Raw genomic sequence first — 23,819 nt, forward strand, 5'->3', positions numbered from 1 at the left:
ACACACACACCCCATTTGGATTTTGGGGCAAGCACTGCAGACACCCCACCCCACCCTGTTCCCCAGGGTCAGCTTCCCACAATAGAAGTAGCGCATGCAGACACAAGCTCCGCTTTCCCAAAGGATCCGGGTAAAGGTCAGACCCAGTGGAAGTAATCTGAGCCTTGGAAAGCACACTGAGCTGAAGGAGGAAGTGTGAAAGGCTGCCGCTCCTTCGCACTTCCACCTTCAGCTCTATGACCCTTTTGGAAAGGATGGAACCTCCTCACCATCTCATGACCAAGGGGACAGTGGGGGACGGGAGGTGGACTTTCCCTCCCCAACCCTTTTTCCTCATGGGCCATGACTTTTTAGACCAGTGTTTCCCAAAATGTGGGTCTCCGGCTGCTTTTGGACTACAATTCCCATCATCCCTGAACGTTGGTCCTGCTAGCTAGGGATGATGGGAGTTGTAGTCCAAAAACAGCTGGAGACCCAAGTTTGGGAAACACTGGGGGTTTTTTTAGACTGCGAGGTCAAGGGCTGCGGCAGAACAGGAACTGATTTTAGCAAGCCACTCCAAGGTCGGGATATGAATGTAAAATAGATAAGAGAGAGGGAAATCAGCACAAAAACAGAAAGCAAACGGGAGACAGCAGAGAAAGCCCTTCCTCGTCTGGCGTGGTGCTGTTTTTCCTTCCAAACAATACCTGTTGCATCTGCTGCTGCAGCCTCTTCTTCTGCCCGGCGTCCAGCACCAGGGTTTGGACTGGCTTCTCGCGGAGCTTCAGCCTCTCCGCTTCCTGGGGCAGCTTGGCGGCCGACTTCTTCATGCGCAGCTGCTCCAGCTGCTCCTTGACCGTCCGGTGCTGCTCGTTCAGCAAGTTGGCCAGGGGCTCCTCAAACCTGCACAGGGTCAAAGGACGGCTTGCGTTGAGAAAGCTGCAGAGAAAGCTCTGAAGACCCAGGTAAGTATTCTACCAATCTCAGCTTCGGTCACCGAGCTGCGGTGGCTCAGCATCCACTGTCAGAGGCAATCATGCTTCTGAACATGGGTTGCTGGAAACCGCAGGAGAGGAGAATCCTGTTTGTGGACTTGGCTGGACTAGGCTGTTCTTGTCCAAATCAAGGTCATGTTTGCTCACAAAAATCAGAAGAGCCTGGCTGCTAGCTCAGGCCAATGACCCACCTAGTCCAGCATCCTGCTTTTCACACTGGCCAAACAGATTCCTCCAGGGAGCCCAGAGGAATGGTATGAATGCAAGAACCCTCCCTTACTCTTACGCATCAGAGAAACCCTGTTGGATCAGTGGCATGCAGTGAATTTTTTTTCTGTAGGGGAACATTTAGGGCCAGAGGCACCAGCTGGTGAGAGCAATTGGGGGGGGGGAAACGTAGCGCACATGAGCATCGCACCTCCCTAGGCTGGGCAGAAACTTCCTGGGTTTGGGAAAGAGACACCAGGGGAACATTTAGAGGGCTAGCCTGGTCCCCCTAGTCCACTGACCGCACACCACTTGGGCAAAAGGCCCATCTGGTCCAGCACTCCATTCACACAGTGGCCAAAGAAATGTCCAGAAGCACAAACCAAGTGCATCACTCTCTCCACTTTTGATTCTCAGCAACTGGCATTCAGAGGTGTACAGCCTCCGAGGCAGAACACAGCCACTGTGGCTAGTAGTCACTGCTAGCTTTATCCTCTTTTCACGCCATCCAAGTTGGTGGCTGCTGCTGCCTCCTGAGGGGGGGACTCCATAGCTATTCACAGTGTTAAGAGGTCCTTCATTTCGTCTGTTCTAAATCATCCAGCACTCAGGTTCCCCAGACAGTCCCAGGTCCCCAGAAGAACAAGGCAAGAGACATCAAAGCTTGCTTTTAAGGGACGCAGCACAGGCCCAGGGGAAGAAGACATAGTGGGACACGGCACAGTGCCCCTGTTCAGTAGGTCACTCTCATCTTCTCCACGTTGCAGATGAAAGGTGGAGGGGGGTGAGGCTGAGAGAGAGATGCTTGCCAAAGGCAACATGAAACGGGGACCTGCAAGCCACCGTGTGCCTCTCACATGCTCTATGAGCCACACAGGAGCAAGAGGCAGCTTAGGAAGCTCAAAGGACAGGCCCATGAGGAGATGCACCAAGTCAGTCCACACTGACTGACAGAGGCTCTAGCATGGGGAGATGGCCTTTCCCCAAATCAGGATAATGTCTGATGCAGGAGAAGCAAGGAGCCTCTTTCTTTCTTTCTTTCTTTCTTTCTTTCTTTCTTTCTTTCTTTCTTTCTTTCTTTCTTTCTTTCTCTTTCTTCCTTCCTTCCTTCCACACACACATTCCAGCTCTGGTTTTCAGACTGTAGCTGGGCAGAGCTGGTCTTGCCGCCCCCTTCCAGTACTGCTCAACCTAGAAGGGATGGCGGAGGCCCAGCGGTTCCTTTGCCTCCCTTCCCAAACAGAGTCAGCTTTCCTCTGAGCCAACCTGCCCCATAGACAAAGAGGCTTGCCCACGGCCTCCTTGGTGGAGATGCACACCAGGCCCCATTTGCAAGATGAAGGGGGAGAAGTGGGTGGCTGCAGCGGCTCCTTCCCACTCCTCTCCCTGGGGTGAGAAGCAACCAAGAAGGAGAACTGTGTGGCAGAATCCTGACCAGCCCTCCACCACCTTCCTGCAAACCACTACACATAGCCAACCACTTCTCCTGTTCCTGAAAAGTTCATTCAAGTCAATTATTGGTCAACTGATTTTTCTCCCACACTTCCTCCCTGTTTTTCAGGATGTGTCCAGCTAAGAACCTCAGGCCTGGGGTGCTGAAAGTGGCTCTGTCTGGTCCTCAGAAATCTTCCCAGCCCCCTGGTCCATCTTCCTACTGGCAGCACTGACTGGCAGCAGCTCTCCAGCGGTTCAGGAAGGGGGCCTCCCCAGTCCTACTTGGAGATGCCTGGGAGTGCACCTGGGACCTTCTGCGTGCAAAGTGAAGGCTCTCTCCCTGAGCTATGGCCTTCCCCCCTAACAGAGGGGGAAGAAAATGGCTTGGGGCAGGGCGAGAACGGCCCATCCTACCTGAGCACCTGCGGAGTGTTAAAATTTGGACGGGCCTCCGCAGCACTGTCCTCGTCCTCTGGCCCTTCATCCTCTACGTTGGAGAAGCCCATCTCATCCTGAAACTGAAGCAGAAACACACAGGCCAAGTCAGTGGCACAGCCATGGGCAGAAAGGGCTTGGAGAAATCAACCAAGACTCAGGATTAACCGCCTCAGCTGGCACAGAAGGGCACCCACTACCAGAGCGCCACTGAAAATTCAGCCCATCTTCCTTACATTTAAGAGGTAATGACTTGCAACTTGCGCAGCAGCTACGTTTTCTGGAGTTGCGCATAAATTGTATATAATCAGAACCCCAGAATTGTCCGTGAACAACCATCCCTACCTTTCCAAAGCTGGCACACCAAGCAGGCCTTGCCCTCAAAGCAAGGTGGAGAGCTTTGAAGCTCTCTGCTTTGCTTACTGGGCTCTGGGAGGTTCTCACACACCTTCCCAGAGCCCAGTAAGCAGCAGGAGGAGAGCTTAAAAGCTCTTTCCACAGCAAGGAAAGCACAGAAGCAGCTTTTGAACGCTCTGCCTTGCATGTGTTTTAATTTGTGCAGCCACTGGGTGCAAAAAACTGCCATCGAGCGAATTAAGTTGTGAGTCGACTGTACTTCCTCTTTTTTTAATTTTTGCATTAGCAAGTTTCCCAAAGGGCTAGGAATTTACTGTATTTTTCGCTCCATAAGGCGCACCTGATCATAAGGCGCACCTAGTTTCTAGACGGGGTATTCAAGAAAAAAATTATTATTTAAAGGGAGCGCTGAGCAGAGCCTGTATGCATCCCAGGCTCTGCTCAGCGCTCCCTTTCACAAGCTGTGTGGAGTGTGTGTATGGCTCTTGGGGGCTTTTCCCCGAGGAGGGAGAAGGGCAGCCCCCAAGAGCCACACACATACTCCACGTGGCTCTGTAAAGGGAACGCAGCTATCCCTGGCTTTTGCCGTGCTCTGTCCCTTCCCCCACCTCCCGCAAAAGCCAGGGATAGCCATGTGAAGCCTCCGCAGGGCAGCGGGATGAAGGCTCCCCGCTGCCCTGCGGAGGCTTTGCACCGCTAAGGCAGAAGCTAAAACAGCTAGAGGGAGCGCTGCGCAGCGCTCTCTCTAGCTGTTCTGGCTTCAGGGGTAGCCCACGAAGCCTCCGCAGGGCGGCAGCGAGCCTTCATCCCACTGCCCTGCGGAGGCTTCGCGGGCTACCCCAGAGCTGCTCAGGAGCTTATCGGGCTTCCCCCTCCAGCCCCAACAAGCTCTGGGAGTATTCCCCACCTCCCGCAAAAGCCCACAGGAGCTGCGCACCCTTTAAGGAGCGTGCGGCTCCTGCAGGCTTTTTTACGAGGTGGGAGAAGGGACTGATGCAGCCAGTCAGTCCCTTCTCCCTCCTCAGGGAAAAGACCCCAAGAGCCGCATGGAGCTTGTGCGCGGCTCTTGGGGGCTTTTCCTGCCTGCCTCCCCCCTGCATTCACTCCATAAGACACACACACATTTTCCCTTGCTTTTTAGGAGGGAAAAAGTGTGTCTTATGGAGTGAAAAATACAAGGGCAATATACAATATATACAAGGGCAGCTGAGAGCCTTACCGTCTCAAACAGCTCCTCCATCAGCTCATTAACTTCTTTCTCTGCAAGATACAAAACAAGAGGGATTCAGCCTGCGAATCAGCCCCATACCCTACTATTTCTTATTACAGATGGGTAGCCGTGTTCGTCTGCCATAGTCAAAACAAACAAAAAAAAATTTTTCTTCCAGTAGCACCTTAAAGACCAACTAAGTTAGTTCTTGGTATGAGCTTTCGTGTGCATGCACACTTCTTATACTGAGTGAGACCATCTAGCTCTGATAAGGAATATCGCAAAAATGTAAAAGAGGATAGAAAAAGGTATTTAAAGGCGATACTATAATTAAGGAATGTGAAGATAGAAATTTAATTATGGATGATTGTCAGAGGAGTTGAGGGAGGTTCAATAAGTCAAAATATGTGATGTGAAAATTGTATGATTGGAGATATTATGGAAAAATTTAATAAAAAAAATATTAAAAAAAGAGACCATCTAGCTCTGTACTGACTCTACGGAGTTGGACAGCGGCTCTCCAGGATTCCAGATGGGCTTCTCTTCCCAGCCCTATCTGGAGATTCTGGGGCTAGAACCTGGGACCTTCTGCGTGCAAAGCAGATGCTCTACGGCGCCTTAACCAATGAATTCCAACACAGGCAGTGATGAAACAGCCAGACCAAAGCAGACAGAGAACGTACTCGTGATCCTCACGGCACGGTCGTTCCTGAAGTCCTCCGTGTCTGGCTCGTCAAGATCCTCCAGGAAGTTGTACTCGGGGTCGTCGTCGTCGTCAGCCTCATCTGGAAGAGAAAATGCTTCTTAGCCAAGAGGAGGAGGAGCCTTTGCTTCCAGAAAACAGAACGACCATTACTGCACTGCAGGGGGATGGAGCAGATGACCCTTGGGGTCCCTTCCAACCCTACGATTCTGTGAAATACCATATTTTTGCTTCTATAAGGCGCCCCCATGTATAAAAGGTAAAGGGACCCCTGACCATTAGGTCCAGTCGTGGCCGACTCTGGGGTTGCGGTGCTCATCTCGCTTTATTGGCAGAGGGAGCCGGCGTACAGCTTCCGAGTCATGTGGCCAGCATGACTAAGCTGCTTCTGGCGAACCAGAGCAGTGCACGGAAACGCCGTTTACCTTCCCGCCGGAGCAGCACCTATTTATCTACTTGCACTTTGACATGCTTTCGAACTGCTAGGTTGGCAGGAGCTGGGACCAAGTAACGGGAGCTCACCCCGTCGCGGGGATTCGAGCCGCCGACTTTCTGATCGGCAAGTCCTAGGTTCTGTGGTTTAACCCAAAGCACCACCCGCGTCCCTTGCCCCCATGTATAAGACACCCACTATTTCTGAGGGCTCAGATTTAAGAAAATGGGGGGGGGAGAGATGTATCTGTGTATAAGACACCCCCTAATCTTTGACATTATTTTTAAGGGGGAAAACCTAGTCTTATACACGGGAAAATATGGTATTTTCAAGACACTGCTCCTCCCACAAAAACACAGGTCAAACACACACACACACACACCCCAAGTAAATGGAACATGCCTTCATTTCCCACATCGTCGTTCATGAGGCCACCCAGCCACCTCTTCCACTCCTCGTCGTCTGCCGTGTTGGGGTCATACATGTCCGGGGTGATGTCTGGAGCACGGAGCTCAGCTTCCAACTGGCCGAGGGGCACGTCCTTCAGGGGCCTCTTCGACCGGGTGCGCAAGGCGATCAAGCTGTCCTCCAGAGGCTGGAGAGGAAAGGGAGGAAAGGAGGAAGGGCTCTGAGCGGCTCTGGAGGATTCTCCAGCATCACGGGGCGGAGAAGAGCCTTTGCGGTGAAGAGGCCGGAATCTCAGGTGACAGAAGTGGGAAAGACTCAGGTTCAAATCCTCCCCACAGCCATGCAAGGCCACTAAGGCCCGTCACGGTCTCAGCATGAACCTACCTTGCGGGGCTCTTATGAGAACTAAAGGAGCATCTTGAACTCCTTAGAGGGGACACAGAAGATAAATTCAATAGAATAAATAGGAAGAGTGACTGGGTAGGAACTACTAGGACAGCACATCATCAGTCCACATTCAACAATCAATATATTGCACAAACACACTGCACCTGCCTCCAAGGAATAAGGGAAGGCATATATATATATACACACACAGCGGAGAAGTCTCCGCTGTCCCGGGGGCTTTTAAAATGCTGGCGGGTGGCAGCGAAGCGTTCGGTGCCGCCCGCCAGCATTTTCAGATCGCAGCCATCCGAAGGCTGCCGGTGGGGCGGAGAGACCTCCTCCCGCTGCCAGCCTTCGGAGCAGCCTTCCAAAGGCTGGCGGCGGGAGGAGGTCTCTCCGCCCCACCAGCAGCCTTCGGAGCAGCCTTCCGAAGGCTGGCGGCGGGAGGAGGTCTCTCTGCCCCGCCGCCAGCCTTCGGAGGAGGTCCGAGGACAGTGGGGAAGATGCGCTGCGCTTCCCCACTGTCCCGGAGATTTCCCTATGGGCTTTCGTCTTGCGAAGGAAGCCCATAGGGAAATTCGTTTTGCGAAGCGCCTCCAAAACGGAAAACCCTTTCGTCTAGCGGGTTTTTCGTCTTGCGAGGCGTTCGTCTTGCGGGGCACCACTGTATATATATATATATATATATATATATATATATATGCTTGAAAGAATAAAAAAAAAACAGTATACAGACATAAACATCAAATATCAAGCTTTTTTAACAAAAAAATTAAAAGAAAATACCGTATTGGCCCAAATATAAGCCACAGTTTTTTTTTCCAAATTCCGACTGAAAAGTTAAAGTGCTGCTTAAATTTGCAACCTTACAAAAATTGGCTTTTACGATATCGCTGTAGGATTTTCATCTACATTTGCCATTTACGGGTGTGGTCGCCTGCAGAATTTTAAGGGAGCGGCTTATTTTCAGACATTGTCTTTTTTACTTTTCCTCTCTTGAATTTTAAAGGTGCAGCTTATTTGCGGATGCGGCTTATATTCGGGCCAATATGGTAGATTAAAAAAGAAAAGGAAAAAAGAAAATGGGGAGAGCTCAGAATTGGAGGTTCTACCCTATTCCATCTTCACAATGACCCTGCGAGGCAGGCTAAGCCAAGAGACATCACCACCCAGTTGAGCTTCACAGCTGATCGGAGCATCTGAACTCTGGTGCTTTCCTAGCCTGAAACTTACCCTGCTGTCCCAATCCAGTCCACAAAGACCCCAAACGAATGAAAATAAGAAACACAAATGGATGGGGTGGGGTGGACTTTGACTAGATCAACTCGCTCTTACTCTTACTCTCCCCGCAAGAACCAAAGCAAGCAAGGATTGGATAAGATTGGAAAATAGGGACATCTTGGACTTGGAAGGTTTCGATAACAGGTACGGGTGGCACTCGTACCTGTGGTACGAAAAGGTGAAAGTTCATAGAGGCTTTCTAAATCATATTTTTAGGGGACCACTATTCCAAGTATGGGAAAGAAATAAAAATATATTGGAAAGGAAGACACCTTGGTGGATTTCACCAATAGAGGTGTTAACTATAAAAAAAAAAACATGGAAGGGAAGAATGCCACCTATGAAGAACTAACTTGGAAGACAGATCAAGGGATTAAACTTAGACCATATGAAGAGATCAAAAATTTATTTACAGGGTGGTTGCAATACCACCAAGTAAATGATCTGCTAAAAGAAGACAAAAAAGAAGTAGGATTTGAAGATAAAAAATCTAAATTTAATGTAGAAGTTATAGAAGGTAAGAACAAAACACTGTCAAGGATGTATGATATTTTGCTGGAGTGGTATACAAAAGATGAGGAGGTGAAGGAGGCTATGACTAAGTGGGTGATAGATATTGGATATAACATCGACTTTGAGAGGTGGTTGGAACTATGGAACAAGAATATGAGATTTACGGCATGCACGGCACTAAAGGAAAACCTGTGGAAAATGATCTACAGGTGGTATCACACACCAGTGAAATTAGCGAAGATTTATAAGTTGAAGGATAAAAGATGCTGGAAATGTAGAGAGGTAGAAGGTGACCTCTACCATATGTGGTGGTCGTGTTGCAAAGTGAGAGGCTTTTGGGAATTGGTTTATAATGAACTTAAAAAAATCTTGAAATATACATTTCCCAAAAAGCCAGAAGCTTTTTTGTTAGGAATGGTCGGTAAAGAAATTAAAAAAGAAGACAAGATCTTGTTTCTATATGCTACGACAGCTGCAAGAATTATGTTAGCACAAAATTGGAAATTAGAAGTAATACCCAACATAAGTGATTGGCAGGTTAAAATGATAAATTATGCTGAACTTGATAGAATATCAGGAAGATTAAGGGACCAAGACGAACAGAAATTTCATGATAATTGGAAGAAATATTTAATGTATATGGAATCTAAATCTCAGGTGACACTGGCGGGGTTGAAATAACTCTAACAGCGGGAAAGGCCTATGTAAAAGAGTTAAAAAGTACGCGACTATATAATTTATTTGATACTTACCAAAGGAGTGGAGGGAAGTCCAAGGCTCAGTTGAGACTAACTCAGTTATGTATTTTATTTATGATTTGTGAAGTGGATATAATTTGTATAAGGTATGTGGTGGATTTTTTGTTTATGTTTTTCCTGGATATATGTGCAAATATGAATAAAAATTTATAAAAGAAAAAAAAGAAAGAACCAAAGCAAGCAAGGTGTTGCAGAAAGACAGCGAACACTTTGGAGGAACCAGAGAGCCCCTGAGATTACCTGGAAGGCGTCCATACACACTGGGCTGGAGGCGAGCTCCTCATCCACCGCGTGCAGCTTCTCCATGAAGGTGCTGTCCTTGCTCTGCTTGGGTTTGGGGGGCGGCGGGGGGCCCATCGGGACGACTTCAGCACTGATGTGCCGCTGAAGTGGGGCAGCGGAGGCTTTCTCTGCCTGGTTAGAGAGAGCAAAGGAAGAGGGTCATGTTTAACCCCATTTGATTTCTACAGCTTTCATGCCATCCCCACCCCCTCTGGTGGGGCATTAAGGACAGACAAAAGAAAGCCCTAAGAACGTAAGAGAAACCAGCCTGGCTGCAACACTGGGCTGATGGCAATTGTCGTTGTCAAATGAGCCTCACCATCGCTCAGATGACTTCAGCAGACGAGATAGGATATACAAGGGTACCGGGGGTCCCTCAGGCACCCTAGACCCAAGGCTTTTTTCAGCTGGAAAATGAGGGCGCCATTGTCATCATAAGGGAACAAGGGAGGCGTTCATGAGGAGTTCTGGCACCTCTTTTTCTAGAAAAATAGCACTGCTAAGATGTAAATGAATACGTTTCTGAGCACAATTCAAAGTGTTGGTGCTGACCTTTCAAGCCCTAAACAGCCTCGGTCCAGTATATCTGAAGGAGCGCCTCCACCCCCATCGTCCTGCCCGAACACTGAGGTCCAGCGCCGAGGGCCTTCTGGCGGTTCCCTCGCTGCGAGAAGCAAAGTTACAGGGAACCAGGCAGAGGGCCTTCTCGGTAGTGGCGCCCGCCCTGTGGAACGCCCTCCCACCAGATGTCAAAGAGGAAAAACAACTACCAGACTTTTAGAAGACATCTGAAGGCAGCCCTGTTTAGGGAAGCATTTAATGTTTAATAGACTATTGTATTTTAATATTCTGTTGGAAGCCGCCCAGCGTGGCTGGGGAAATCCAGCTAGATGGGCGGTGTATAAATAATAAATCATTATTATTATTGTTATTATTATTATTATTATACAAGGACCTTGCACCTGGCTCAGTAGTAGATGGGCAGCCAGTGCAGATGCTTTAACAATGGTGCCACGTGTAGCTGGCAATCTGGCCACTGCATTTTGCACCTGCTGGAGCTTCTGAACCAAGCCCAAGGGCAGTCCCATGAGAAGCACACTGCAGTAATCCAGCCTCAGAGTTTATCAGCACATGGACTACAGTTACAACATATGACTGTTGTAAACCAATGAACAGCAAGACCTAAATATTTTTATAACATAAATAAGGTAGCTAAAGTCCTGGCTTCCAATAGATGGGATGCTTGCAGATAATTTACTAGCCCCAATGGCAGCCGGGGGGGGGGGGAGAGAGAGAGAGAGAGAGAGAGAGAGAGAGAGAGAGAGAGAGAGAGAGAGAACACCCTTCTTACTTCTGCTGGCATTGCTGCCTCCTCGTCAGTCTCTATCATATCGGAGGACCGCCTTGAACGAGACCGTTTGGCTCCCCGTGGCGATGACGATGTGCTTTCCACATCACTCTCCATCAAGCTCTGCGCAAAAGTGGGGAGCATAAAGTAAACGAGAAAGCAGTGATCAAGTATCTTCTCTGTAGTTCACCTTTAGCACTGGGAAATCACACCAAAGACTGAACAGACACCAAAGGTGACAGATGAGGTGCGTGCGTTATTGTTCCCCTCCAAGGCGGCTTGCGTCATCAGACAAAGCTCCACTCCTCAGTCTCTGCACGTATCGCTAACAAGGACTGGCAGCAGTGCTTTCTTGGGGGTGGCTCCCACTCTGCACATTTAAAAAAATAAAAACCTAAGGCAGGGGTAGGGAATTATTTCCAATGGGGGAGAGAGATCCAGAAGCAGCCAATCCTCTGTGGGTCACTGACAATTGAGCAAATATTCACACGCTGATCCTCTGATGTCATATGACCAGGAGAAGGGTCTAGCCTTCTCTCTGACATACCAGCATTCTGATTACAGGAATGTTCTATTGCGTGGGGTTGGCTGGAGCATTCCATCACGCAAGTGTCCCCTTGCAATTCGGGTTTGTACAGTCATACCAAAGTTCCCTGGGAAGAGGGAATGATTGTTAAACCACTGTGGAAACTGTAGGTCTGTGAGGAGAATAGGGGGTCTCCTAACGACTCTCAGCACCCTTAACAAGCTGCAGCTCCCAAAATTCTTTGTGGGAAGCCATGGCCGTTTAAAGTGTTATCATAAGTTCTTTTGCTTTAGGAGGGGCCACAAAAGTGTACGAGTGACATGAAGGGCTCTTTAAGCTGAGCAACACTGGCCCAGCCAACCAGCTGAAAGCCTAGCAGTGTAAACAGACTGCAACAGCCAACAGTACTGCAGCCCAATTTGCCAATACACAGATACAGCAAGTCCACAACTAACATGGAAGTTACGTTCTAGGGATCACACCAAAAGCCAAAACTGAGTGTGGTCAAAATGCATTGGGTTCAATGGTGGGTGGGCCTGCCAGTTATTTTTCCTGGAAACCTGCCCGCTTTTAATTTATTCATTTTTTTTAATTTCACCACACGCATAAAGCCGAATGCACACAAGTTAAATGTGCATACATTGTGGACTATACACACACACACATATATAAATATACCTATATATGGTTGTGTTTTTATAGTGTATTGGAAGCCACCCAGAGTGGCTGTGGCAACCCAGTCAGATGGGAGGGGGATATTATTATTATTATTATTATTATTATTATTATTATTATTATTCATACCTCCTCTGCTGTCTCATCCTCCTCTTCCTCCTCCGGCTGGTACTCTTCATCAGAGGAATCATCTTCCTCGAGGGGAATATCCACAAACTGAGGGGGCTGCAAAAGGGAGACTCAAGTTATACAAAGAGGAGAGGGGGGGAAACAAGACCCACAAAGGGAAGTTTTAGGGAACAAATTAGGGGTGCTGGCAGATTTTCAAAAATGAAAAGCTAGGAAGGCTGAGCGCAGAGCAGGCTCATGGTTACTGATAAGGAAGGATGAAAACGGACCTTTATACCTTTGGGTGTGTTCACACAATAGTCTTACAACAACACATCAACAGCGCTGTGACTCTGTTTCTGCCTCACAGTTAGCTATGCTCAAAACCATGCTGCCATCAGAGCACGCATGGCCTCAGATCTGGAAACCAGGAAGCTCCAGCAAAATCCTAAGAACTTTTTAAAAACAAACAAACAAAGGGAGATTCTAGTCCTCATGACTTCTAGGAGAGAGGAGTTAAGAAATAAAAGAACAGTCCTAGAGGCCATTCTACCTGTTCATCAAGGGCTGCGTCCTGCTAAGCCCTACTTAAGAGTAAATCCATTGCACTCAACAGTATGATTAAGCCCACTGATTTCAATGTGTGCACTCTAAGCAGGACTTAGCTGGCTAGAGCCCCAAGTCCCAATCCTCCCCCCCCCCCGCTTCTAACAATGAGTAACAAATCTGCCGGTAAGGTGTGTAAAAAAATAAAACACGAAACTGAAGCATGAAAACAAAATGCCACCAAGTTATTTAATTAGCAGCGCCCACAGAGTACCTTGATTTCATTCGCCTTTTTGATTGGAGAAATATTCCACGTTGGAATAACCTGAGGAAACAAAACCATTTTAACAGCGCCTCTGTCATAAAACACCAATGGAATAAAGTGTATGAGTTTCCTTACTCATTGCCCCACTTCCCATTTCATCTATCCATCTAACTTGCACTCCTCTCTGGAGGCTCCACTTTTATCAAATGCACTAGAATAAATAAAGGTTTGAGGAACGAGGGGACAGAATATTAAGATACGCAGCTACAATATCCTCCCTATAATCAATAGCCTCTCTTAGGGCCGGTCGAAATTAAGGGGGTCAACAACTAGAAACCCCCCACAACTCAAGTGAGTTGCAGAAATGGGACTTCATGGCAAGGTATTATGGGGTGGGGAGGAGAAGAATCCCAGTGGCATGGGAAGTTGCTGGTGAAGGGACAAGAATCCCTCAATTCTCTTCCAATGATCATGAGCCTTGTATGGAAGTCAGGGATGGGATAATCTGCAAGTTTCTCACCCTCTCTCATAACACTCGAACTCCGACGAAGCTGAATGTTGGAAGATTTATGGTCTGTGTGTGTGGTTTGGGAGCTGCACTGCCAGGGAAAAAACAATGCTATCCAGGGTTGTAAAGACTGCAGAGAGAATAATTGGGTGCACTCTTCCCACCTTAGATCAAATCTATGCTTCCAGGTGCCATAAGAAAGCGGCAGAGGACACAAGAATTACCCACCTTGGAAGAATGGCAGATGCAAGTAATCAACTATATGGAAATGGCTGAGATGACTGGCAGAATCCGAGACCAGGGAGAAGAGTTGGTGGAAGAAGATTGGAGGAAATTTAAAATTTATTTACAGAAGTATTGTAAAATGTATGAATGCTGATGACATTGAATTAAAATGAAGGGGTTCTAGCAATAAGAGATAAAAATTTGAAATTTGGGAGGTAAAATAAATAAGGATAAAGTAGTAGGATACGAATTTGCTGAACTAATTGTTAAAAAGGGATATAAAAAAGAGAGGCGTGAGGAAGTCAGGAAAATAAGTTAATTGAAGATGAATAATTGGAAAAGAGTGATTTGTGTTTTTCTTATTCTACTTTTTGAGTGTTGATTGTCTTTTTTTGTTTTGTTTTGTTTTCTTGTTAAATGTTTGTATTTTATGTATCGTGAAAGTTTGTATTGTTGTGTTTTATATTTTCTTTGTGTTTTTATTGTTCTACTTTTCTATTGTTAAACTTAATAAAATATTACTTTTTTAAAAAAAGAAAGAAAGCGGCAGAGATAGCGCAAGATAGTAATGATCTCTTTCAGCTTCTGCCTTCTGGAAGAAGGTATAGGGTTATAAAGGCCAGGACTAGCCGCCTGAGAAACAGTTTCTACGCAAATGCAATTCTGGTTCTAAATGCAACATGAGGGGTCTCTATAGTATAGTGTATTTTATAGTATAGTATAGTATAGTGTATTTTAAAATGGGGTTTCAGAGTTTTTAGGGGTTTATGAATGTTTTATGTAGTTTTTTAATTTCATTGTTGTGTATGGGACAATGACAATAAAGATATTGTATCGTATATATCGTATTTAGGAGAGATAAAATAAAGGGCTTCTTCACACTGCATATAGTTAAACTACGAAACCCACTCCCAGTGGAGGCCGGGACGGCCACCAACGGGGTAGGCTTTAAAAGAGAACTTGGCAAAGTTATGGAGGATAAGGGCATCTATTAATGGCTACGAGCCACAATGTACAAGCTCTGCTTCCACGGCCAGAGGCAGCAGTGCTTCCAAATGCCAACTCACCACTCCCTTCTCCACCACCTCCTTCAGCTTGGAGCGAGTCATCTTTGGCTCCTAAAGGGAGGAAGAGAGAGAAAGAACATTTCCATTAGAAATTGTACAAAATTTGACCAGGCTTTTTCCTTCTAGTGCACACTTCCCTTCTTGGCCAAGGGAGAAGCAGATCCCCAGCTTCCCTACTGAGGAAGGAACTTACGAACATGGGGATGTCCTCCGTCTCACTGATGGCTGCTTTCATCATGGCGACGACATGCTCATTCGTTATCACTTCCTGGAGTGGGAAAGACAAAAAAAAAGTTTGCCAGTTTGCTCCACCCATGGCATAGTCTTGTTGACGGAATAACCTGGGCTGAGTCAAACATGGCAATAAAGCAATGGGTCCCCAATGCAGTGGGCACAGAAGTAATGTCCACAAAGCCCCTCCAAGCAGCTCATGGTCCAGTACTAATGCTGGAGGCGACTGTGGTGATCACACAGGGTCCCCGGACGTTTGACGGTCTATTGATCCCTGTGCCACCACTGTGATTGCTCCCCCGCTGCCACCAACCCGTTTCTCTTGGGTACACACAGAGTCCAGACAGTTGTTAACATTAAACCAAATAAACAAGTTTATTTTATAAGCATTGACAAGTTTACGGTTTCAGATAATTTTCCCTTGTCAGTTTCTTAATCTTAGTTTCTTCACCGGCCTATACCTTCCTAATAACTTTTAACTGATTATCCCAACTGTCTATACGATATACGATTTCTTTATTCTCATTGTCCCATGCAGAAAAATGAAATTGAACAACTACATAAAACTACATAAAAACTACTACAAAACTACATAAAACTACTACAAAACTACATAAAACATTCAAAAACCCCTATGTGACTCCTCTAAACAGATTCTCTCACTCTCTCACATCAAACTATCCCAACCCACAAACTTATCCTCCCTCTCTCTTCTCTAACACCCGACTGACCCTTAACATCTCTAACTCTAACTCCTCCCCTTGGGTTCCCACTTGCCAATCACTTCACACTCATTTAACCCTTTCCTTATGACCCAGCACGATGTCACTTAGCAGGGCAAACGCCACAGCGACCTCCGAGGGAGAAAGGGAAACCACCTCGTGCGAGGCCCTGCCTCATTCTCAAGGCTGTGATCAGCAAGATCAGCGGTGCCATCCCAAGGTGTTTGTTTGCATCCCCATCCACACCGGCGCCACCACCTTCACACTCACGTGGAGGATGTTTCGCACGTTGACAGCTGTCAGGTTGTGCTGTTTCGCCCCGTCTTCCAAAGTCCGGTCGAGCGTGTCATCCAGCTTGAGGTCGCAAGCCAAGGGCCCTTCCTCCTCCTCCTGGCATTTCCCGTCCCGCTTCCGTTTAGTCGCTTTCCTCCGCTTTCTCTTCCCTCCTTCTCGCTCTTCTGGACAGGAAAAACAGGGGAAAGAGCAGACAGAGTATCAAACCACAGCAGTCATTAAGCAGCTGTCTCCAGGTTCAGCCAGGAAGTTCACCAGGCGACCTTAACAGTGTTTTGCAGATTGAAATTGTTTTGCTGGTGATTTGTTAATTATTCTACATGGCTTATGCTGTATTTGTGATGTTCTATTATGTTCAATTATGTTATTGTTATTTATATTTTGCAAGCCACTTTGGGATTCACGTGAAAGAAAGCGGGATAAAAATATAATAAATCAAATGAAGTCTACCCTGTCTTGCAAGGAGGTTGCAAGGATGAACTGGAGGAGGTCAGAACCTCAGCTCCTTTGGAATTAACAGATGTAAGTTAGTCATGCCCATAAATTTCAATGGGTCTGAGTATGACCAGCACTGGATGCAAGCTCTCATGTCTATCAGATCAGCCCGTCCATATGTTTACTGAGACACACACAAAAATTATAAAAGGCTATAATGTAGTGAGGCAGGACCTCTCATTGCAGAAACCATGCTGATTCTTCCATGTGCTTAAAAATACTAGCTTTAATAATGGTTCCTGCAAATTTACCCAGGACAAAAATTAGAGGAGGGAATGTACAGTGGTACCTCAGGTTAAGTACTTAATTCATTCCGGAGGTCCGTTCTTAACCTGAAGCTAGCTAATGGGGCCTCCCGCTGCCGCTGTGCTGCCGGAGCACAATTTCTGTTCTCATCCTGAAGCAAAGTTCTTAACCTGAGGTACTACTTCTAGGTTAGCAGAGTCTGTAACCTGAAGCGTATGTAACCCAAGGTACCACTATTCCACATAAGTGGGGGGAGGGGTTGTTGCCCGGTCCCTGTTGGGGCAATTTGTTGGCCACTGTGACAACAGGATTCTTGACTAGGTGGGCTTTTGGTGTGATCAAGCAGCCCTGTTCTGACTCACTTCTGCAAATGATCACTATGAAAGAATGACTTAACAGCAGCACTTGCCTAGAAATGTTTAAATCATGTGTTGAACAACAGATGCCTGAAGCTGCCTGCCAGGGCCGGGGAACCTCTGGCCTTCCATTTGATGCTCAGCTATGACTCCCATCATCCCTGACCACTGGCCATGCTGACTGGGGTTGATGGGGCCAGCAGTATTTTGTGGGGGGTGGGGGAAGAGGGTCACCCATCCCTGCTATTCATCAGGGGTTACTTATCCCCCAACCTTCAGTATCTGCTTGCTGTGCCTGAAAAACAGGGCAGAACTTCAAAGAAGATGCCTTTGTTCTGTTATCCACTTTATGGGCATGCAATACTCACCTACTGGGATGAACAGCCCTGTCTCCTCAGCTTCCTCCTTGACTTCCTGGAGTAATTCAGCTCCCTGTGCGGCCTTTGGGGCTTTCAGGGGAGGATACCCCACGTCCCATTCAGGCTCTGGCTTCAGAGAAATGGTAGCAGCTGGAAACAAGAGATCTACGATGCCATGAAAACCTACTGCTTGCGCATATGTGCCTTCACATAAAAAACTTTAATTACAAAGCATCTTCAAACCATATAAGGTCTGATCACATACTATATCAAGTATGAATACCATCTGTTTATATCACACCAGGAACATCCATTGTCATTGTCTCATCAACTGTGTTTTTATTCTGTTACAAAAAAAAGTCACCAATTTCGCCGGAAACCTCTGAATGACTTGGGCTCTTCCTTTCCACTTCTACTTTTATAACATTTAATTTTGCTCAGATGCTTTTCTTAGCCACCGATCATCCGTAACAGGGAAACCACTGCTTCTCTAAGATTTTGCAGTCCTTATCCTAGCTATCAACAACAGGTGAAATCACATTGCATTTCTAACAGGCAAGCTTAATTCAGCCTCAATGAACCTTTGGGGGCATAAACTAATCACAGGCTTCTTCAAACTCGGCCCTCCAGATGTTTTTGAGACTACAATTCCCATCATCCCTGACCACTGGTCCTGCTAGCTGGGGATCATGGGAGTTGTAGGCCAAAAACATCTGGAGGACCGAGTTTGAGGAAGCCTGAACTAATGCCTAACTGAGCCACTGATGGTGTAGCAATTAAAGAGTTTCAAACCAGGGCCTGGGAGACAAGGGTTCAAATCCCCATGAAGCTCACTGGGTGACCTCAGCCTAACCTAAAGGTAAAGGGACCCCTGACCATTAGGTCCAGTGGTGGCTGACTCTGGGGTTGCAGCGCTCATCTCGCTTTATTGGCCGAGGGAGCCGGCGTACAGCTTCCGGGTCATGTGGCCAGCATGACTAAGCCGCTTCTGGCAAACCAGAGCAGCGCACGGAAACGCCGTTTACCTTCCCGTCAGAGTGGTACCTATTTATCTACTTGCACTTTGACGTGCTTGGCAGGAGCAGGGACCAAACAACGGGAGCTCACCCCGTGGCGGGGATTCAAACCACCGACCATCTATCGGCAAGTCCTAGGCTCTGTGGCTTAACCCACAGCGCCACCCACGTCCCAGCAGCCTAACCTACCTCGCAGCATTATTCCCATCACGTTTTGCTCCCCTTCAGCACACACCACTAGCTTACCTTCTGACTTGGGCTTCCGCTCCTTATCCACAAGCAGCTCAGGTGATGGAGAGGTCTTTGCGTCCTGGAGCTCTCTGGCTCCCTCTGGGCAGAGATCCAGCTCTGCCTTAGCCAGGACATTCCCACCCCTCAAAGAGGCCTCAGACAATTCCGGCCAGCCTTTCTGAATGGCGTCTCTAGATGGAAGCACAATGCTCTTCGCTGCTTCACCGCCAGCGTCTCCCAAGAAAGACAGAGGCATAGGCAAAGCAGGGGGAGATGAACAGGCAGGTGTGTTGGCAGGCAGGCTGTAGGGACCTCTCCCTTCAGTCAAAGCAGAATTGTCCTGCCCCTGCGGCACCAGGCCACAGAGCTGGTTGATCCCACCTGAGGCAGGGGTTTTCATTGGAACAGGCTGCACATCCTCCTCCTCCACCACCACCTCCTCAGAATCTGCCGTGACGGCTCTTCTCTTCTTGCACGGCAGCATCTTCGGCGAGAGAGACATCCGAGCTACAGCTCTCCTGTTGTCACTCTGCAAAGACAGAGGTGTGAACTCATTGGTTAGATTACTGCAATGCACTGTATGCAAGGCTGCCCTTGAAGACTGCTTCAAAATCTCTCTGGTTCAAAACATGGCAGCCCAATCACAAACTGGGGTGTGTTCTTATTACACCTGAAGGGAAAGAGCTTAGCCATCCTGCTTTTCTAGAGACACAGTTCCTATTCCCCGCATATACCAAGCATAGGGAACTTTTGGCTCTCCAGAGGTTGCTGAACTGTAACTCCCAGCAGCTAGCTTGACCAATGGCCAGGGATGAAGCGAGATGTAATTCAGCAACATATGGAAGTCCAAAGGGTTCACCGCATCAGGTATATACCAATTCCCCATCTGGAAAGCCAAGTAATCCCAAAAATTAATGAAGCCACTAATAACACAATTTAAAACCAGCTAGACCACAAGGTACATAGGTTATCAACTAAAAGCACTTTAAAACAAATGGGTCTTCAAGGCTCATTTTAAATCCAGAACTGACAACTTATTTCCAGGTTGGGGTGGGCTGCTTCCTGAGCAACAGTCCCCCTGGCTTCCTGTGACTTTGGCCAGATAGGCTGGCTGTTAACCATAGCAACATCAGAGGCACCCACCAACTCTTGAGAATCCTGTTCTCACAGTGGCCAACCAGATAGAACGATGGAGCTCTCTCCCAGAGGAGGCAGTGATAGTGACCAAGCTGGATGGCTTTAAAAGAGGATTAGATAAATTCAAGGCTATCAGCAGCTAGTAGCCACAGCAGCTAAGTTCTACCTCCACTGTCAAAGGCAGTATGCCTCTGAATACCAGTTTATGGGAATTGCAGGTGGGCAGACTACCATTGTGCTTATGTCCAGCCTGCAGGTTTCCCACAGTCATCTAGTCAGCCTCTTTGAGAACAGGATGCTGAACGAGATAGGCAAGTGGCCTGATGCAACAGGCTCTTCTTATGTATTCAGAGTTTTTCACATGTTATCTCAGCAGGCTGTATCCAATGTTAGCCCAACTCCAAATGGACCTATTGAAATTAATGGACCTAAGTTAGACATGCATATCAATTTCATTCAGGCGATTCTGAGGACTAAGGTTGCATACAACCCAATACAGTCATACCTCGGGTTACAGACACTTCAGGTTGCACATTTTTGGGTTGTGCACCACACCGAACCCGGAAGTACCAGAACAGGTTACTTCCGGGTCTTGGCACTCATGCATGCGCAGAAACACTAAATTGCACTTTGCGCACGCACAGAAGCGCCGAATCGCGGCACTGTGGATTGCGAACGTGCCTCCCGCACAGATCACGGTTTGCAACCCGAGCGTCCACTGTAACTTGTACAACAATCTACAGTAGCTCAATAATTTACCCTAGATGGGTAGGGAGTGTTTGAGCCTGAAATAGTTGCCAACCTAAACCTCTGCCACCTACCAGCGAGTTCATGGCAGGAAGTAACCCCCCCTACCGGAGACCTAGCAGTTTCCAGGGGAAGGAAGCCACCCCCCCCCTTTCTGGCCACAGGAGTAGAGCTGCTGGAGTCAGATTTTTACCCCTCCTGCCCCTGCAGCCAGAGGGGTCTGGCTTAATAGACTACACTAAAGTGTAAACATAACTTTTATATACACTGGGAAACAAAAAAATGTGTATGACTTATTGCAGTCAGGGTTAGAAACTGAGATACAAAAGCTAGGAGCTAAAAGGCACCTTAAACATAGGTTATGGGCACAATGACGAAAAGTGTAGGTGTGATTTTTTATAACAAGAATACAAAGCTGAAAATGAATGAACTGCAGCTAAAATATTATGTTCATTTTTCACATGGTCTAGTCCTTCCCCTGCCCACCCCCCTAACATTCTTAAGAGGGTCTCTTCTCCAGTCTTCAGAGAGTAGCTGCAAGTGGGGAGGCGGGAAAAGGTCCTCCTTTCCTTCCACTCTGCAGTTTTAATCTGAAACCTTAGGCACAGCTCAGAAATTCCTTGTGCTAATGAGATTCCCTGTCACAAAATGCACCAGAACCCCACAGGTGTTTCCAACACTAACTGCACTGGCCCGCAACCGAACCCGCCGTAACTCCAAGGTGTGCCTTCTATATCATTCTGTATCTCCTACTGAAACACATCCTATGAAAGTGCATTTTAAAAATCCACCTTATGCTCTCCAGCTGAGCTATCTGCATCAAGCAGATATTTCAAAGACACTATTAGGAAGCTGCCTTATGCCTTGGTCCAGGAGCTCACCAGCACTGTCTACAATGACTGGCAGCAGAAGCTCTCCCGTGAGTTTCCTGCGAGATGCCACTGGGGATGGAACCAGGGACCTTCTGCGCACAGACACCCTTCCCTTTCCGGACACATTCCTTAGAGACCCAGACACATTCCTTGGAGACCCAAAGCGCCTGAAAACTTTGTTTGTGAGGCACCTGAGCGAGGCTGCTGCTTGCTTCATGCTAGCTCCCAGCCAGGGCTGGATTTAGGTTTGATGAGGCCCTAAGCTACTGAAGGTAATGGGGCCCTTTATATGTCCAGCTGTCAACAACAAATTGTCGCTGTTTTTTGTGTTGAATATATGCTATATGATAATTTATGGACCTAATAGGTATCTAAAGCCATTTGCTACTGTTGCTGTATGTAGGTTTTATTTTATGTATTTTATCTTATATTTTGAAAATATACATCGTTGTTTTTTCCCCTTCAAACATTTTTGGGGCTCCCAAGAGAGTGGAGCCCTAAGTTACAGCTTGTTAAGCTTATATGGGAGTCCCAGCCTCAGCACCAGCCCCCTTTCCCCCGCCGGCCCCCCACCTCCCTTTCTCCAGCCCCCTTCCCTCAGCCTCCCTGTGTGGGGACGGGCAGAGCTCCGCAGGGGAGGCGGAGAGGCGCCCCAGGGAAGCCCAGCCGGGGCTCCGGAGGGGAAGGTGGGCGGGGAGGGGCAGCGGCTTCTGCCTCCGCCGCCCACTGGGCCTCTCCTGCCCCCTCAGCACCGGCCCCCCACCTGCCCCTCCCCTCCCCTCCAGCCCAGCGCGCAGACTGACCGCGCTCTCCCTCCGCCGCGTCCTCCGCCCCGCAGGGCAGCCGCCGCTTTGCCATTTTCCAATCCAGATCCCCGCTTCCTCAAAACGGAAGAGGAAGTGGCGCAACCGGAAAGGACCATCCCGGCGCATGCCCAGACTCAGCCGAGTCCTGCGCCGCCATGTTTCTTCCTGGCCCTCCCCCCCCCCCGAGGAAACCGGTTTGAGGTTCAGATGTAGAGCGGCGGTTGTTTGAAATGGCGAAAGGGGGTGCGAAGGGACGAGCGGCGCTGATATGTGGGAGTAGGGGGAGAAATGTGAATGAAATAAACAGAAGGGAGGGCGGGGAGGCTAACGCCGCCATCTTTGTTGAGGCCACGGCGCTCAAGGAACCGCCATGTTTGCTCGTCTCGAGCGCGAAGTTGCCGGCACGTGACTTTCAGGGGGCGGGAGAACGCATAATCAGCGTAAAGGAGAACCTGGCGGTCTTGCCAGCCCCGTGATGTCACACTCGACTGATTTAATGTTTCGTGACGTCACAATGGTGTCATTGTTTTTACTGTTAATATTTTTAACCATTATTTATTTTCCAGAATCCAGTAAACAGAAGGTGACATTTAGCCTTGGGGAAATCTGTTGGTTTCCTGTTTAAGATATTTTTATACTGCTCTTCAGTAAAGATAATCCAGGCTTGTTTTCAGCAACAAAAATAATTCATAGCTGAAGGTAGAGTAAGACAGCATTAAAAAAAAAACAACAACAACCAACAGAACAGAAATTTAAAAAGAGAATTTTTTAAAGGTTTTATGATTTTATTTAAGATACTATTTTAAAAGAAGCTCAACCCAGCTCATTTTAATGACACACATTAAAACTATAATTAAAGAGCAGCAACTGTTGCAACATTACCTCATTCCCCAGGCCAAGTGCACCTATCTGTTCTCCTCACCTGTCCTATTTCATACCCTCCTTGAGTGTTTTTGCCTGGTTGGAATGTGTCCTCAAACTCTGATCATGTTTTTTCCTTCCCTGTATAGAAGAGAGGGTTGTGGGTAGAAACTAGCATACTGTACAAAAGGGAAAATTTACATTAACAGCTCCAACCACTTTTGTCTCTGGAACCACCCACCACTGGCATGTGGCAGCAGGAAACTTGTACATTTTTACCTTTGTATAATAGTGCAATCATTCATGTTTCTCTATCCTCCATAGAGACATGCAGGAGACATTTTTAGAGATCAGACTCGGGTTACCATATTTCAAAAAGTGAAAATCCAGACACAAAAGTTGTTGAGCTTTTTTATGGGCCAAAGTTGCTATAAAGAAATGAAGCTATTTTTTTAGCTATTTCGAAGGTCAATTGCCCAAAACGACACTGCCGACATGGGTTGCCATGCATCCGGATTTTCCCAGACATTTTGCAATTTCCACCTGGACACTGCTGCTGACCGCAGTATTCCAGCTGTGTCCAGACATATGGCAACCCTAAAGGGCACATTCCAGCCAGGCAAAAACATTTGGGCATGCAAAGCAGGGCTACTGAAGCAGGTGGCTGGGGTGGCCTGGCAAAAGTCCTGAGGGCCATATTTACCACCTCCTGGACTTTGACCCCCCCTCTTGATTTACTGCAACTAGAAAATGTGTATCTTGCATGCTCTCCCCTAACAAGCCGTCAGAAATT

General features: G+C 47.6%; 1 protein-coding gene across 4 annotated transcripts in view; it reads right to left on the reverse strand.

The window, feature by feature from the left end:
- The window catches only part of GON4L (gon-4 like), a 47,146-nt gene extending 24,840 nt beyond the window's left edge, over positions 1 to 22,306 (reverse strand). The window contains exons 1-15 of one of the 4 annotated variants that reach the window (XM_053369096.1): positions 22,163 to 22,306; positions 18,619 to 19,132; positions 17,366 to 17,506; positions 15,877 to 16,064; positions 14,847 to 14,921; positions 14,654 to 14,704; positions 12,863 to 12,913; positions 12,064 to 12,159; positions 10,737 to 10,856; positions 9,344 to 9,517; positions 6,159 to 6,351; positions 5,304 to 5,405; positions 4,630 to 4,670; positions 3,033 to 3,136; positions 690 to 885 (exon numbers count right to left, since the gene is read on the reverse strand). In XM_053369096.1, coding sequence (XP_053225071.1) covers positions 690 to 885; positions 3,033 to 3,136; positions 4,630 to 4,670; positions 5,304 to 5,405; positions 6,159 to 6,351; positions 9,344 to 9,517; positions 10,737 to 10,856; positions 12,064 to 12,159; positions 12,863 to 12,913; positions 14,654 to 14,704; positions 14,847 to 14,921; positions 15,877 to 16,064; positions 17,366 to 17,506; positions 18,619 to 19,132; positions 22,163 to 22,291 — 2,175 coding nt within the window. In that variant the 5' untranslated portion in view covers positions 22,292 to 22,306. Of the gene's footprint in view, positions 1 to 689; positions 886 to 3,032; positions 3,137 to 4,629; positions 4,671 to 5,303; positions 5,406 to 6,158; positions 6,352 to 9,343; positions 9,518 to 10,736; positions 10,857 to 12,063; positions 12,160 to 12,862; positions 12,914 to 14,653; positions 14,705 to 14,846; positions 14,922 to 15,876; positions 16,065 to 17,365; positions 17,522 to 18,618; positions 19,133 to 22,162 lie in introns of all 4 variants that reach the window. The other 3 variants (XM_053369095.1, XM_053369094.1, XM_053369097.1) reach the window with 3 other exon arrangements.
- Between the last annotated feature and the right edge of the window lie 1,513 nt (positions 22,307 to 23,819).

This window comes from Podarcis raffonei, chromosome 16, assembly GCF_027172205.1.
Source record: "Podarcis raffonei isolate rPodRaf1 chromosome 16, rPodRaf1.pri, whole genome shotgun sequence".
Classification (NCBI taxonomy): domain Eukaryota; kingdom Metazoa; phylum Chordata; class Lepidosauria; order Squamata; family Lacertidae; genus Podarcis; species Podarcis raffonei.